At 40.7% G+C, this 12183-nt stretch overlaps 1 protein-coding gene across 1 annotated transcript in view; it reads right to left on the bottom strand.

Annotated features, from left to right (window-relative positions):
- The window catches only part of UBXN7 (UBX domain protein 7), a 54883-nt gene extending 47742 nt beyond the window's left edge, over positions 1 to 7141 (bottom strand). The window contains exon 1 of the mRNA XM_047098652.1: positions 7038 to 7141. Within this exon, the coding sequence (XP_046954608.1) occupies positions 7038 to 7110 (73 nt within the window). The 5' untranslated portion in view covers positions 7111 to 7141. The remainder of the gene's footprint in view (positions 1 to 7037) is intronic.
- Positions 7142 to 12183: the final 5042 nt, after the last annotated feature.

Raw genomic sequence — 12183 nt, 5'->3', positions numbered from 1 at the left:
CTGAGGATGACAGAATTGTTTTGCATCTTCACTGTGGTTACAGAATTGTACACACTTATCAAAACTTATAACCACACACTAAAAAGGGCAGATTGTACTGCATGCAAATTGTACCTTAATTTTGAAAAGAATTTGGGCTTATATTTTATATGTGTTTTTATTTCATTTTCGAAGCCATTAATTTTTATTGTATTTTATAAAAGTGCTGGTACACAAAGAATGGAAATTTTTAAAAAAAGGTCCTTTCCTCCAAGTAAGTTTGAGGAGCACTGACCTAGACATATAACCCCAAGTCACTTTACTTTCATTTGATAAACTCAGAAATGGGTCAAGATGGTTTTTAATATATCTTCCAGCCCTGCCCCCCCCCCAAAAAAAAACAACAAAAACAAAAACTATGAATGTTAAATGATTTCTGGTTTCCTCAAATGCCTACATAATACGAGTTACTTCCATACTCCTAATGTTGGAAGCACCGTCACATTCTCCTGGTTTTCCTCCTATACCTTTGGTTTCTTTGGAATCTTCTCTGTACTTTTTCCTTTGCAGTGCGTCAGAGTAAGTGTTCCTTCAACTTTGGGTCCTGGAGCCTACTGTTTCCTCACAGTACACTCTCCCCTGCAAGAAGCTATCTACTTTTAATAGCTTCAACCGCCATCACTATGACTCCTCAGATGTCTCTTCTCTTTCCAGACCAATACTCATTTGCTTATTGAACAGCTCTACTTGGAAGTCTATCTAAAACCGAACTAATCATCTTCTCCCCAAACCTCTCCTACTATCCCGTAACATTCACAAATAGCACCTTTATATACCTAGATGTCTGAAACAGAATCCTAAGCTTCATTCTGACTCCTGTGACTTTTTCCCATCTTTCTTCCCTTATCTTCCACTTCTCTGCCACAACCTTATTTCAAGACACCAGTATCTTCCTTGGATTAATGCAACAGTCTTCTACTCATCCCTATGCCTACCCCTTCTCCACTATAGGCAAGTAGCTCTTTCTAAAAAAAAAAAAACCAAAATCTGGTTATGTCACTCCTCCAATTAAATTTTTCATTGACTCCCCCTACACTTGGGATACAGCCAAGACTTCTTAACATGGGTTACAGGCCTTTCCTAATCTGGCACCTGCCCTCTTATCTCTTCAGCTCAATTTACTGCATCTCCCACTAGCTATGCCCTATTCATTTGGAATTATCAATTCCCTAAACCTATTGTCTCTCCTTTCTTGTCTCTGTATATGTATATATCTGTCCCTCTCTCTTTCTGCCCTTCCTCCTTCAGGCCTTTTGTACATGTTCCTCCTGTCAGAAACATCTCTCCTCTAGGTTTAGCTAAAAACTTATTTCTTCTAGGAAGCCTTTCTTTACCTCCATGTTTTGTGCTCCCATAATAGCTCCCTACCATTCTCCAACTGTATTGTAACACCTATTTGTGTCTGTATTCTCATTAACTTTTATGCTTTTTGAGCATAGACACCTTGTCTTGCTCACAGTAGTATCCCCCAGATCTGAACCATGCCTGGCACACAGCAGTCTATCATATTAAGTTTATTAGTAAGATTCCATTCACAACTCAAATTTTTTTTTTCTAATGTTTTATTTATGTTTGAGAGACAGAGAAACAGAGTGTGAGCAGTGGAGGGGCAGGGGGAGAGGGACACAGAATCCAAATCAAGCTCCAGGCACTGAGCTGTCAGCATGGAGCCTGACACGGGGCTCAAACTCCCGAACTGTGAGACCATGACCTGAGCCAAAGTCTGACGCTCAACCGACTGAGCCAGCCAGGTGCCCAAAGACACTACTACTTCTTTTTTTTTTTTTTTAATGTTTATTCATTTTTGAGAGAGAGAGAGAATGTGAGTGGGGGAGGCAAAGAGAGAGAGGGAGACGCATAATCCAAAGCAGGCTCCAGGCTCTGAGCTGTCAGCACAGAGCCTTACATGGGACTTGAACTCACAAACCGCAAGATCATAACCTGAGCCAAAGTCAGACACTTAACCAACTGAGCCACCCAGGTGCCCCCACAACTCAAAATTTATTGCCTCTCTAACTTCTGCTCAAACATAATCACCTTCTGAAATAGTTTTTAAAATTCCAAGAGTTGTCTCTTGATATCTAGAACACTTACAACCACCATTCCTGACAGAGAAACACATTTTAATGTTAACCAAAGAGAAATAAATTGTAGAAAAGAGTATGTATAGAAATTAGCCACAAAGCCAAATACTACACCCATCAGTTTTCTAATTTCTGTAACTAATATGTGTTCATTCAACAATTTTAGAGAGAGATTAAACTAAGGTCTCTTCTATAACTGAGATTCTATAGTTTCATTAAGTGGAGCACAAGGGTGGCTCAGCCGGTTGAGCATCCAACTCTTGATTTCAGCTCAGGTCATGATCTCAGAGTTGTGAGATAGAGCCCCCCTCACCTCCCCCCACCCCATGCCCCATGTCAGTCTCTGTGCTGAGCATGGAGCCTGCTTAAGATTCTCTCTCTCTCTCTCTCTCTCTCTCTCTCTGCTCTTCTCCCCCACTTGCACGCTCTCTCTCTCTCTAAAAAAAAAAAGTATATAAATTTAATTAAGTATGTGAATGCCTACTATGCACAAAACTTTACAGAATTCTATCCTAACAACCTTTTGTACTCTCTCAGCCTCCACTTTCTACTCCCTCACAGTTTGTCCTTACCTTCTATTGCCTGTTTATTTCTTCACCAATTCTATAGCATCTATGTATCTTTCATCTAATGAAATTATTCTGATTACATCTGTGCATTTTGTCTATGTGTGCCTGAATGTTAGCCTAAGCTGGTGTTAATGGGATACTGCCATGGTTCAAAACATTTTTTTTAATATTTATTTATTTATTTATTTATTTATTTATATCTTAGTCCTTTTTAAAAAAAGTTTTTATTTATTCATTTAAGTAATTTCTATACCCAACATGGGGCTCGAACTCATGACCCTGAGATCAAGAGTCACACACACTTATGACTAAGCCAGCCAGGCGCCCCGGTTCAAAACATTTTTAAAAGTTGTTCTTTTAGGGGCGCCTGGGTGGCGCAGTCGGTTGAGCGTCCGACTTCAGCCAGGTCACGATCTCGCGGTCCGTGAGTTCGAGCCCCGCGTCAGGCTCTGGGCTGATGGCTCTGGGCTGATGGCTCGGAGCCTGGAGCCTGTTTCCGATTCTGTGTCTCCCTCTCTCTCTGCCCCTCCCCCGTTCATGCTCTGTCTCTCTCTGTCCCCCCAAAAAATAAATAAACGTTGAAAAAAAAAATTAAAAAAAAAAAAAAAAAGTTGTTCTTTTGGAGGGCGGGGGGGGCGGGCCATGTTGGGTATAGAAATTACTTAAATAATTTTTTTATTGTTCTTTTAGATTTACGTTCAGATCTAGCAGCACATTCCTTCCTCATGTTTTGAGGACTAATGTGACTTTTGAAAGCAGTCAGCAGTCATTCAAACCCAAGTATGATGAATATCAAGAGAGATCAAACTGAATAATACTGCAAAATGTAGTAGACTATAAAGTAACAGGACTGGTTTTCTATGCAGCTTCAAATGATTCCAACATCATCAATGGTAAAGGTATATAGTTTCTCAATGTTGATTATCTTCAAAGACTATTACTTCCCTTGGCTACTTGGTTATCAGAGTTTGATCACAGAAAAAATGTTTATGATGTAATATTAATTGAAAATCTTACAATTCTAAATTATGTATACTATGATCTACAATATAAAAATAAGAAAAAGTAAAAATAAAAGTATGCAAACAAGATTTGGAAGATAATATGTAAATAAATAATGCTGCTGTGAGAGATTAGCTTAAACTTCTTTCAAAATCATTTCATGTTGTGATTTTTTTTGTGTGTGTGATTTTGAATTTTTTTTAGTGTTTATTTTTGAGAGAGAGAGACAGAGCATGAGTGGGGGAGGGGCAGCGAGAGCGAGAGCGAGAGCGAGAGCGAGAGCGAGAGAGAGAGAGAGAGAGAGAGAGGAAGACGCAGAATCTGAAGCAGGTTCCAGACTCCATGCTGTCAGCACAGAGCCCAACCTGGGGCTCGACCTGAGCTGAAGTCGGACACTTAACCAACTAAGCCACCCAGGCACCCTGTGTGTATGATTTTTTTTTAATAATTTTTTTTTTTAAAAAATCAGAGTCAGGGTGCCTGGCAGGCTCAGTTGGTAAAGCATGTGACCCTTAATCTCAGGGTCACGAGTTCAAGCCCCAAGTTGGGTATGGAGCCTATTTAAAAATAAATACAAATTTTAAAAATAAAACAAAATACTAAAAACAGAACAAACTGAGGGCTGATGGGGGGTGGGAGGGAGGGGAGGGTGGGTGATGGGTATTGAAGAGGGCTTCTTTTGGGATGAGCACTGGGTGTTGTATGGAAACCAATTTGACAATAAATTTCATATATTTAAAAAATAAAATAAAATAAAATAAAATAAAATAAAATAAAATAAAATAAAAACCAGAGTCATTACACACGACGCTAATATAACGTGTGTCAACTAAACTCAGAGAAAAAAAAATTCAGAGCCATTATTTCATACCCATATATCATATACATTTGTTCTTCTTAGTAAGAAATAAGACTTAAAATTCTTTCAGTTTTCTATTTCTAAATGCCACAGGAAAGGTAAGGCTCACATTTTTGAAAATATATTGCTTTAACCAGAATGTTGAGCGTCCAAATAAGTAAAATCTTTCTGAAATCAGAGCATAAGCTCTTAAGGTCAGATTAATTCATTCAGCAATGAAAAAATATCAAATACCCTTTTGTCATAAATACTACAATTTAAACTATATGTGAACAGAACCCCAAACTATCTTTTTAAAATATATCAAAAAGGCGGCGCCTGGCTGGCTCAGTCAATAGAGCTTGATCTGAGGGTCATGAGTTTGAGCCCCACATTAAGGGCAGAGCTCACTAAAATAAAATAAAATAAAGTAAAGTAAAGTAAAGTAAAGTAAAATAGAAATGTGAAAAAGACTAAAGGGGTCAATCATGTGTTTCTAACAGTTAATTACTCTCTTGTAAAAAAAAAAAAAAACCCAAAATTATTAATAGAGATTCATAATACATCAAGGACAATCTAAGATATTTTCCCTTCTGCAGATTTCCAGATACACTGTTTACTAAGGATCTCCAACATAATTCAGGAATAGAAAGGCCTGTGACCAAGAAATAAGCCATGTGGGCTAGCAAACAGAAACAGATTTAAAGCAAATAAGTGAGCCATTTTATCTCATCACACTTTAGGTTTTGTCCCAAAAAGTTCCATGAGAAGTAATAACATGAGGTTCTGAGTTCCTGAAGGGGTGGTTGTTACTATAAAAACAGTCTGAGTTCCTGAAGTGGTGGTAATTAGCATAAAAAACTGAAATTAAATAGGTGGCATCTTAAATCAACTCCATAAAAATCTAAAGATTAATAATAATTACTTCCATATCTGACTCACTACGAAGATTTTTCTATGAAAACATAATGCTGCAACATTAACTTATATACACAATAATTTTCTAATTTTCCCAATAACTGTGATCTGCTTAGACACTGGGAAGTGTATTACATCTTTAACAGTCCAATCACAAAAGTTTCAAAACATTAAGAAAAGATGATCATTCCATTCCTCATCCCAATTTTATTACAAATCTTACTTTACCGATTTTGATGTAAACGTTTCATGCCCACCAGCTAGATAATGTATGAAACATCTAGTTGTCATTGCAGAGCAAAAGATAAAACTAGCTTTAAACTGTAAAACGGCAACTTGCATACAATCTGTCTGGTTAGAACAATGTAAAATTTTACTTAACCAGATCTCATACGTCAAACTCTAGGTGCATGACCAGTAGAAACATTGTCTGCACCTAACAAATAACCAGATAAAGTATAGATCTGCTCAGGGAGGGAACTAACATTCTAACCTCCTTCCAAAATGACAAACTAGAACGGCAAAATTACACTCAGGCACATGGAGTACTCTTCTCTCAAATCACTCCACAGAGAACTTCATCATTTGCTCCGCCCTCTAATAACTCATGCAAAAAAAGTTCAGCACCATCAGAGGGAAACAAGGCATAGAGAATTCATAGAATGGCTTAGGGCCTTTCCTCCAGGCGGTAAGAGGATCTGCGTGTGCCCTTCGCAGGGGTCCAAAGAAAAAGAATAACTGGGGGCTTGGGGAATACTGACACCCAGAAACTGACTTTCTCTCCAAGAAGTTTCTGCCGCCATCCCTATTTTATCAGCAGGAGGATCCGGCGCCATCGTCCCAGTCTTTATGATTTTATTATGGGGAGGTGGGAAACGCCACCCAGGATTCCTCCAGGCCTTCCCTCTTAAGGTTGGAGGGGGGGGGGCTCCCCCTCATTCTTTTTCTTTAAACCTCTGTCTTGAAGGTACTCCTCAGCACCCCTCTTTACAGCGGCCTATCCCCCAGGATCGGTAAAGGCGCTGTCGAAGCCACCATCCTCGCCGTTAAGGCGGGAGGGCCCGAGCACGCCAGGGCCACGGCGATGGCTCTGAGGGGCCCAGAAAGGGGAAGGGCAGGCCAGGGACTAAGGGAGAATGACCTGACTAAGGAAGAATGGAAAAAGGAGGTGAGAAGATGCACTGCACCCCAGGGCTGCACAGAGAAGAGAAGATGATGAAGAAGAAGGAGGGCGGTGGCCCGGGTGCGGCCCCCCACCTCTCCCGCCCCCAGGTCCCCGGACCGGCGGGGGCGGATGGGATCGGCCCATTCCCCGGGTCTTAGCTGACAAGGGGGGGTGGTAGGGGGGTGGGGGTGTCTCCCTCCACACTGCGAAGAGACCGAGAACAAGGCATGGGGTACGCGGGGGGGCTGTCTCCCGCCTGAACCCGGAGACCCGACGCCGTCGTCGCCTCTTCCTCAGAAGGGAGGACGGGAGCTATGGGTAAAGCCCGAGGGAGAAATGCATGAAGGTAAGGGGAAGCCCAGGGCGGAACGGCGGTCCGCTCCAGACCCCACTCTCCACCTTCCGGTAACCGCGTCTCTTACCGGTGATGGCGGTGAACTGCTGAATTAACCCCTTCAGCGCCGAGGACGCCGCGGAGCCCCCGTGGGCAGCCATCTTACCGCCGCCGCCGCTGCCGCCGAACAACAACACAGACACACACGGACCTCCCTCCCCCACCTCGCCGCGCGGTTTGCGCAGGCTCATTGACCGCCCCCAAACTCCGCCCCTCCCGCCCCGCCCCCCCCGCGGCGGTCAGCGCAGGCGCACTTCCAAGCCCGTCCGGGAGCGCTCTCTGCTCTCCGGGTTGGCTGCCCGGTTGCTGCCTGCTGGCTGCATCCTTCCTTGCAACCTCTGGTGCCTTCCTCTCCAAGCTCTAAGGCCGGTGTCACAGATGCGATATCTGTTCCTGGTTTCCGAAATAAGCTGAGGGCTCGGCAAGTAGTAGGCTCTTCGCGTTTCAGTTTCACAAGGTTTATTGACAGACCCAACTGCCGTTGACAGTTTTTCCTTCTTTTTTTTGCAGCTCTACAGCCCTCTGCTAGGTTTCCTGCAGCTCCTGTCAAAATACAAATCCTACCTCATCGCATTGAAGCGACTTTCGCACCTGCTCGCCAACCTTTAAACTAATTGTTTGGCTAACCTGGTGCGACGATCCATCCAACAGAAGTAAAATCCCAGAACCCTTCTGTGCCAATAAAGCACTGGACCCAACAGTCTGACATATAGTAGATATAATAAATGATTGTCCAGTCCACTTTCCTTCAATACATTCGTCAATCCATGCCTCCCCTCAAGATTTCACTTAGTTTCCTGGCCTATAAAACGAAGAGGTGTCATTTATGTAAAATAAAACGTGTATATGTATATACACTATATGTGTATATGTATAGAAAGGGCACTGGAAAGTTGTACACAAAACGTTACTGGTTACCCCTAGAGAAGGGAGCAATGGGGGGGATGGCAAAAAGAGACTTTGAGGGCTTTTTATCCTTTGTTTTTAAACAAAGATAATATTAGTATATTATATTTTTAAAACAATTATAGATATGCACGCAAATCTGATTATCCTTCCCTTTATGAGAATAAAATTAAGGAAACTTATTTTTAGGTTCTAACCTCCCACCCACATACTTTGCAGCTACATAGGAAAATGGCCCTATAAAAGATGAGTCGTCTGGAGAATTGACCCACCCTGAGTCTAAATGCGCTATTGGGGTGAATTAAGAAATAACCACGTCTAGGGCGCCTGGGTTGGCTCGGTCGCTAAGTGTCTAACTCTTGGTTTTGGCTCAGGTCACGCTCTCACCCTCATGAGAGTGAGCCCCACGTTGGGCTCGGCGCTGAGTATGGGGCCTACTTGGGATTCTCTCTCTACCCCTCTCCCACTCATTCTCTCTCACAAATAAACATTTAGAAAAGGTTTTTTTTAAAAAAGGTTTTTTTAAATGTTTATTTGTGAGAGAGAGACAGAAAACACGGGCGAGGGACAGAAAGAGAGAGGGAGACACAGAATCTGAAGCAGGTTCCAGGCTCTGAGCTGTCAGCACAGAGCCTGATGCAGGGCTCGAACCTACCATTGGTGAGATCATGACCTGAGCTTAAGTAAGATGCTTAACCAACTGAGCCACCCAGGTGCCCCAAAATAAATAAACATTAAAAAAGAAATAAGCAAGTCAAATCAAGATAACTATAGAGTTATAGCTGCAGGAAATATGACTGATATGATTGAAGCTATGACTGCTATGATATCAGGAAACAGGCTCCTGAAGTGCCTGGGTGGCTCAGTCAGTTAAACATCTGACTCTTGATTTTGTCTCAGGTCATTATCATCCGGTTCATGAGATCGAGCCCTGAATCAGGCTCTGTGTTGACAGTGGAGAGGCTACCAAGATCTGTAGATTTATTTCCAAGGTCTTAGAATTCAGTGATGTGATTTTTAGGTTAATCTTGAGAAAGTGGTAAAGATTATGCTATCCACAATTCTAGAAAATATTTTGTAGAGATTAAAAAAATAAAAGACAATGAGGCAGGAAGTTAGTAATACAACTTTGAAAAGCCTTTTTCAGGGCACCTGGGTGGCTCAGTCAGTTAAGTGATTAAGCATCTGAATCTTGATTTTGGCTCAGGTCACCATCTCACAGTCGTTGTGTAATTGAGCCCCAAGTTGGGCTCTGCACTGAGCATGAAGTCTGGTTGGGATGCTGTCTCTCCCTCTCACACTGACCCTCCTGCACTTGGACTCTCTTTCTCAAAACAAATACACTATATTTAAAAAGCCATTTTGAACTAACATATGAAAGATCTTTAGAATCATAAGAAAATATCTTTAAATACATTCCTCAAATCATGAAAATACGTTTTAAAAAAATGGGCTATCCTCAGGAAATAAACTGCAAAAATATTATATATTGAATAATGAAAAACTAAAATTTTAGATAACAAAGTAAATATCCCAAAGCTAAACATCAATTACTATTTGAATTATTTCACCAAATTACACTAGGATTTGTTTTTAATTTTAGGTCTGGGTTTAAGACTTCCTGTCCCAAAACAATCTGTAACATGTTACTGTAATTTAATGAAACTGGACAGAGTAAATGAGCTAGAAGGTACAGTCAAAATAATCTGATTCAACACTTGTCTTTTATCATGACCCTCCTGAGATTCAGAGTTTGAGTTGTTCAAGGTTATAAAATGGTAGGGTGGATCCTAGAATCCAAATCTCTTGAATCCTAGACAAATGTACTATACTTTGACTTTAAATGGCAATATTTCTTTTGTTTAAAAAGCATAGAATTATAGGGGCATCTGGGTGGCTTAGTCAGTTCAGCATCCAACTTCAGCTCAGGTCATGATCTCACAGTTCATGGGTTCGAGCCCTGCATTGGGCTCTGTGCTGACAGCTCAGAGCCTGGATCCTACTTTGGATTCTGTCTCCCTCTCTCTCTGCACCCTGCCCGCCACCCCCCACCCCCCGCCACCGCATGCTCTCTCTCTCTCTCTCTCACTGAACATTACAAAAATATATTTTTTTAAACCAGATAACTATATTAGATAGCTTTTAAAAATTCAACTGTTGACACAAGGCATAGCTAAAACATAAGGATAAATGTTGAAGGGAAATGTAAAAAAGACATTCAGAAGTAGTATTAAGGAAATGAAAGCCAGAGTAGATTTTAAAGCAAAATGTATCATTAGAGATAAAGAGGATCACTACATAATGACAAAAAGAACAACCAGAAAGATAAAATAATTCTAAACCTGTATGCACCTAATGACATGATCTCAAGGGCGTACAAATAAAGTTAATGTTTAAAGAAGAAATTTGACAAATATGCAATTATACAACCCCTTTCTCTCAGGCAAAAGTAGTAAAGATACAGAAAATACTTTTTCTAGTCAAGCATATGTGGCACAAAATAAAAATTGACCGCAAAGTCTCAACAAATGTCAAAGAACCATTATAATATAGAACATGCTCTTTAAATACATATCAATTAAAAAATAATAAATAAATAAATAAATAAATAAATAAATAAATATCAGTTAAATTAGAAATTAGTTTTAAAAAGGGCACCTGGCCAGCTCAGTCAGTACAGCATGTGGCTCCTGATCTCAGGGTTGTGAGTTCGAGCCCCACATTGGGTGTAGAGATTACTTAAATAAATAAACTTAAAAAATTAGTTTTGAAAGAATAACTTAAGCTCATATACTTGGAAAGTTAAAAAGAAACTTCTAAATAATTTGTGAACCAAAGACAAAATAAAAATGGTGTATCATCCAGAGTACCAACAGATAACAGATTAAAGGAACAAATTATGAAGGTGTGGGTGGGATATGCTAGAATCAAGGCACAGTGGAGGATCTGCAACTTGCAACAGCAGGATAGTCACAACCTCTGGGTCCAAAGGGATGAGAGAGACCTTCCTGGAATCCCAAAGGACAGACAATCATATTTGTAAAGTAGGTCACCTTTTATGAAGCAGTGACCTGTCAAGGGTTGTAACCAGCTTGAGGCAATCTCATGGAAGAGACCAAGGGAATAAATACCCTGACCTTGCTCTCCTCCTTTCTCATCTCCTGCCAGGAATCCCGACTGGCAGAACCCAACAAGAAAACAAGAGGGCACAGCAGCCCACTGATGTCTATACAGACAGTCTGTGTGCCAGAGAGCAGGGTAGAGAAAGGAGGAAGTGGGTCTGGAGGGGCAAAAGGAAGTCGATAGGCACAAATAGAAAGTGGAAAATATTTAAAATGGAATGATCTTGGAAATATATATCAAAATTTGTGGGATGCATCTTTCACAGTACCTTAAGGAAAAAAATGTAACCTTAAATGTTTACATTAGAGAAGATTAGAAAATGAGTAACTCAACATCCCTAAACCTAGGGAAATTTGAAGGGGGAAATGTAGGGGAGCTCAGTGGGTTAAGCGTCCGACTCCAGCTCAAGTTACGGTTTGTGAGTTCCAGCTCTGCATCGGGCTCTGTGCTGACAGCTTAGAGCCTGGAGCCTGCCTCGGTTTCTGTGTCTCCCTCTCTCTGTCCCTCCCCCACTCACGCTCTCTCTATCAAAAATGAGTAAACATTAAAAAAAAATTCTGGAGCCTGGTTGGCTCAGTTTGTTAAGCATCCGAATTTGGCTCAAGTCATGATCTCATGGTTCATGGGTTCGAGCCCTGCATCGGGCTCTGTGCTGACAGCTTAGAGCCTGGAGTCTGCTTCCAATTCTGTCTTCCTCTCACTCTGCCTGTCCCCCATTTGCACTGTCTCTCTCTCTCTCTCTTGAAAATAAATAAAACATTATAAAAAAACAAATATAAAAAAATAAAATTAAAATAAAAAAATTTAAATAAAAGAATATTATGAGCAATTTTATGCCAATGAATTAGGAATAGATAAATGGCAGTTTCCTGGAAAGATATGATTTACCAAAACTGATTCAACTATGAGTAGACTTATGACAATTAATGAAATTGAATCCACCATACCAATAAACAATCAGGCCCAGATGATTTTACAGGTTTCTATCAAAAGAATTAAGAAACAGATAATCCCATATGTAATTATTATGCATATATAATATGCAAATTATTCCAGAAAGAGAAACAAATGGGACACACAGCTCCTTCTCTGAAGCTAAGATAACCTTAATATCAAAACCAAACAAAACAGCAAATGAAAGCTCA

Source organism: Lynx rufus, unplaced genomic scaffold (assembly GCF_022079265.1).
Source record: "Lynx rufus isolate CCGP_SWC_20201006 ecotype Redwood Valley unplaced genomic scaffold, mLynRuf1.p SCAF_5, whole genome shotgun sequence".
Classification (NCBI taxonomy): domain Eukaryota; kingdom Metazoa; phylum Chordata; class Mammalia; order Carnivora; family Felidae; genus Lynx; species Lynx rufus.
This window is presented reverse-complemented; position numbering and strand designations above follow the sequence as displayed.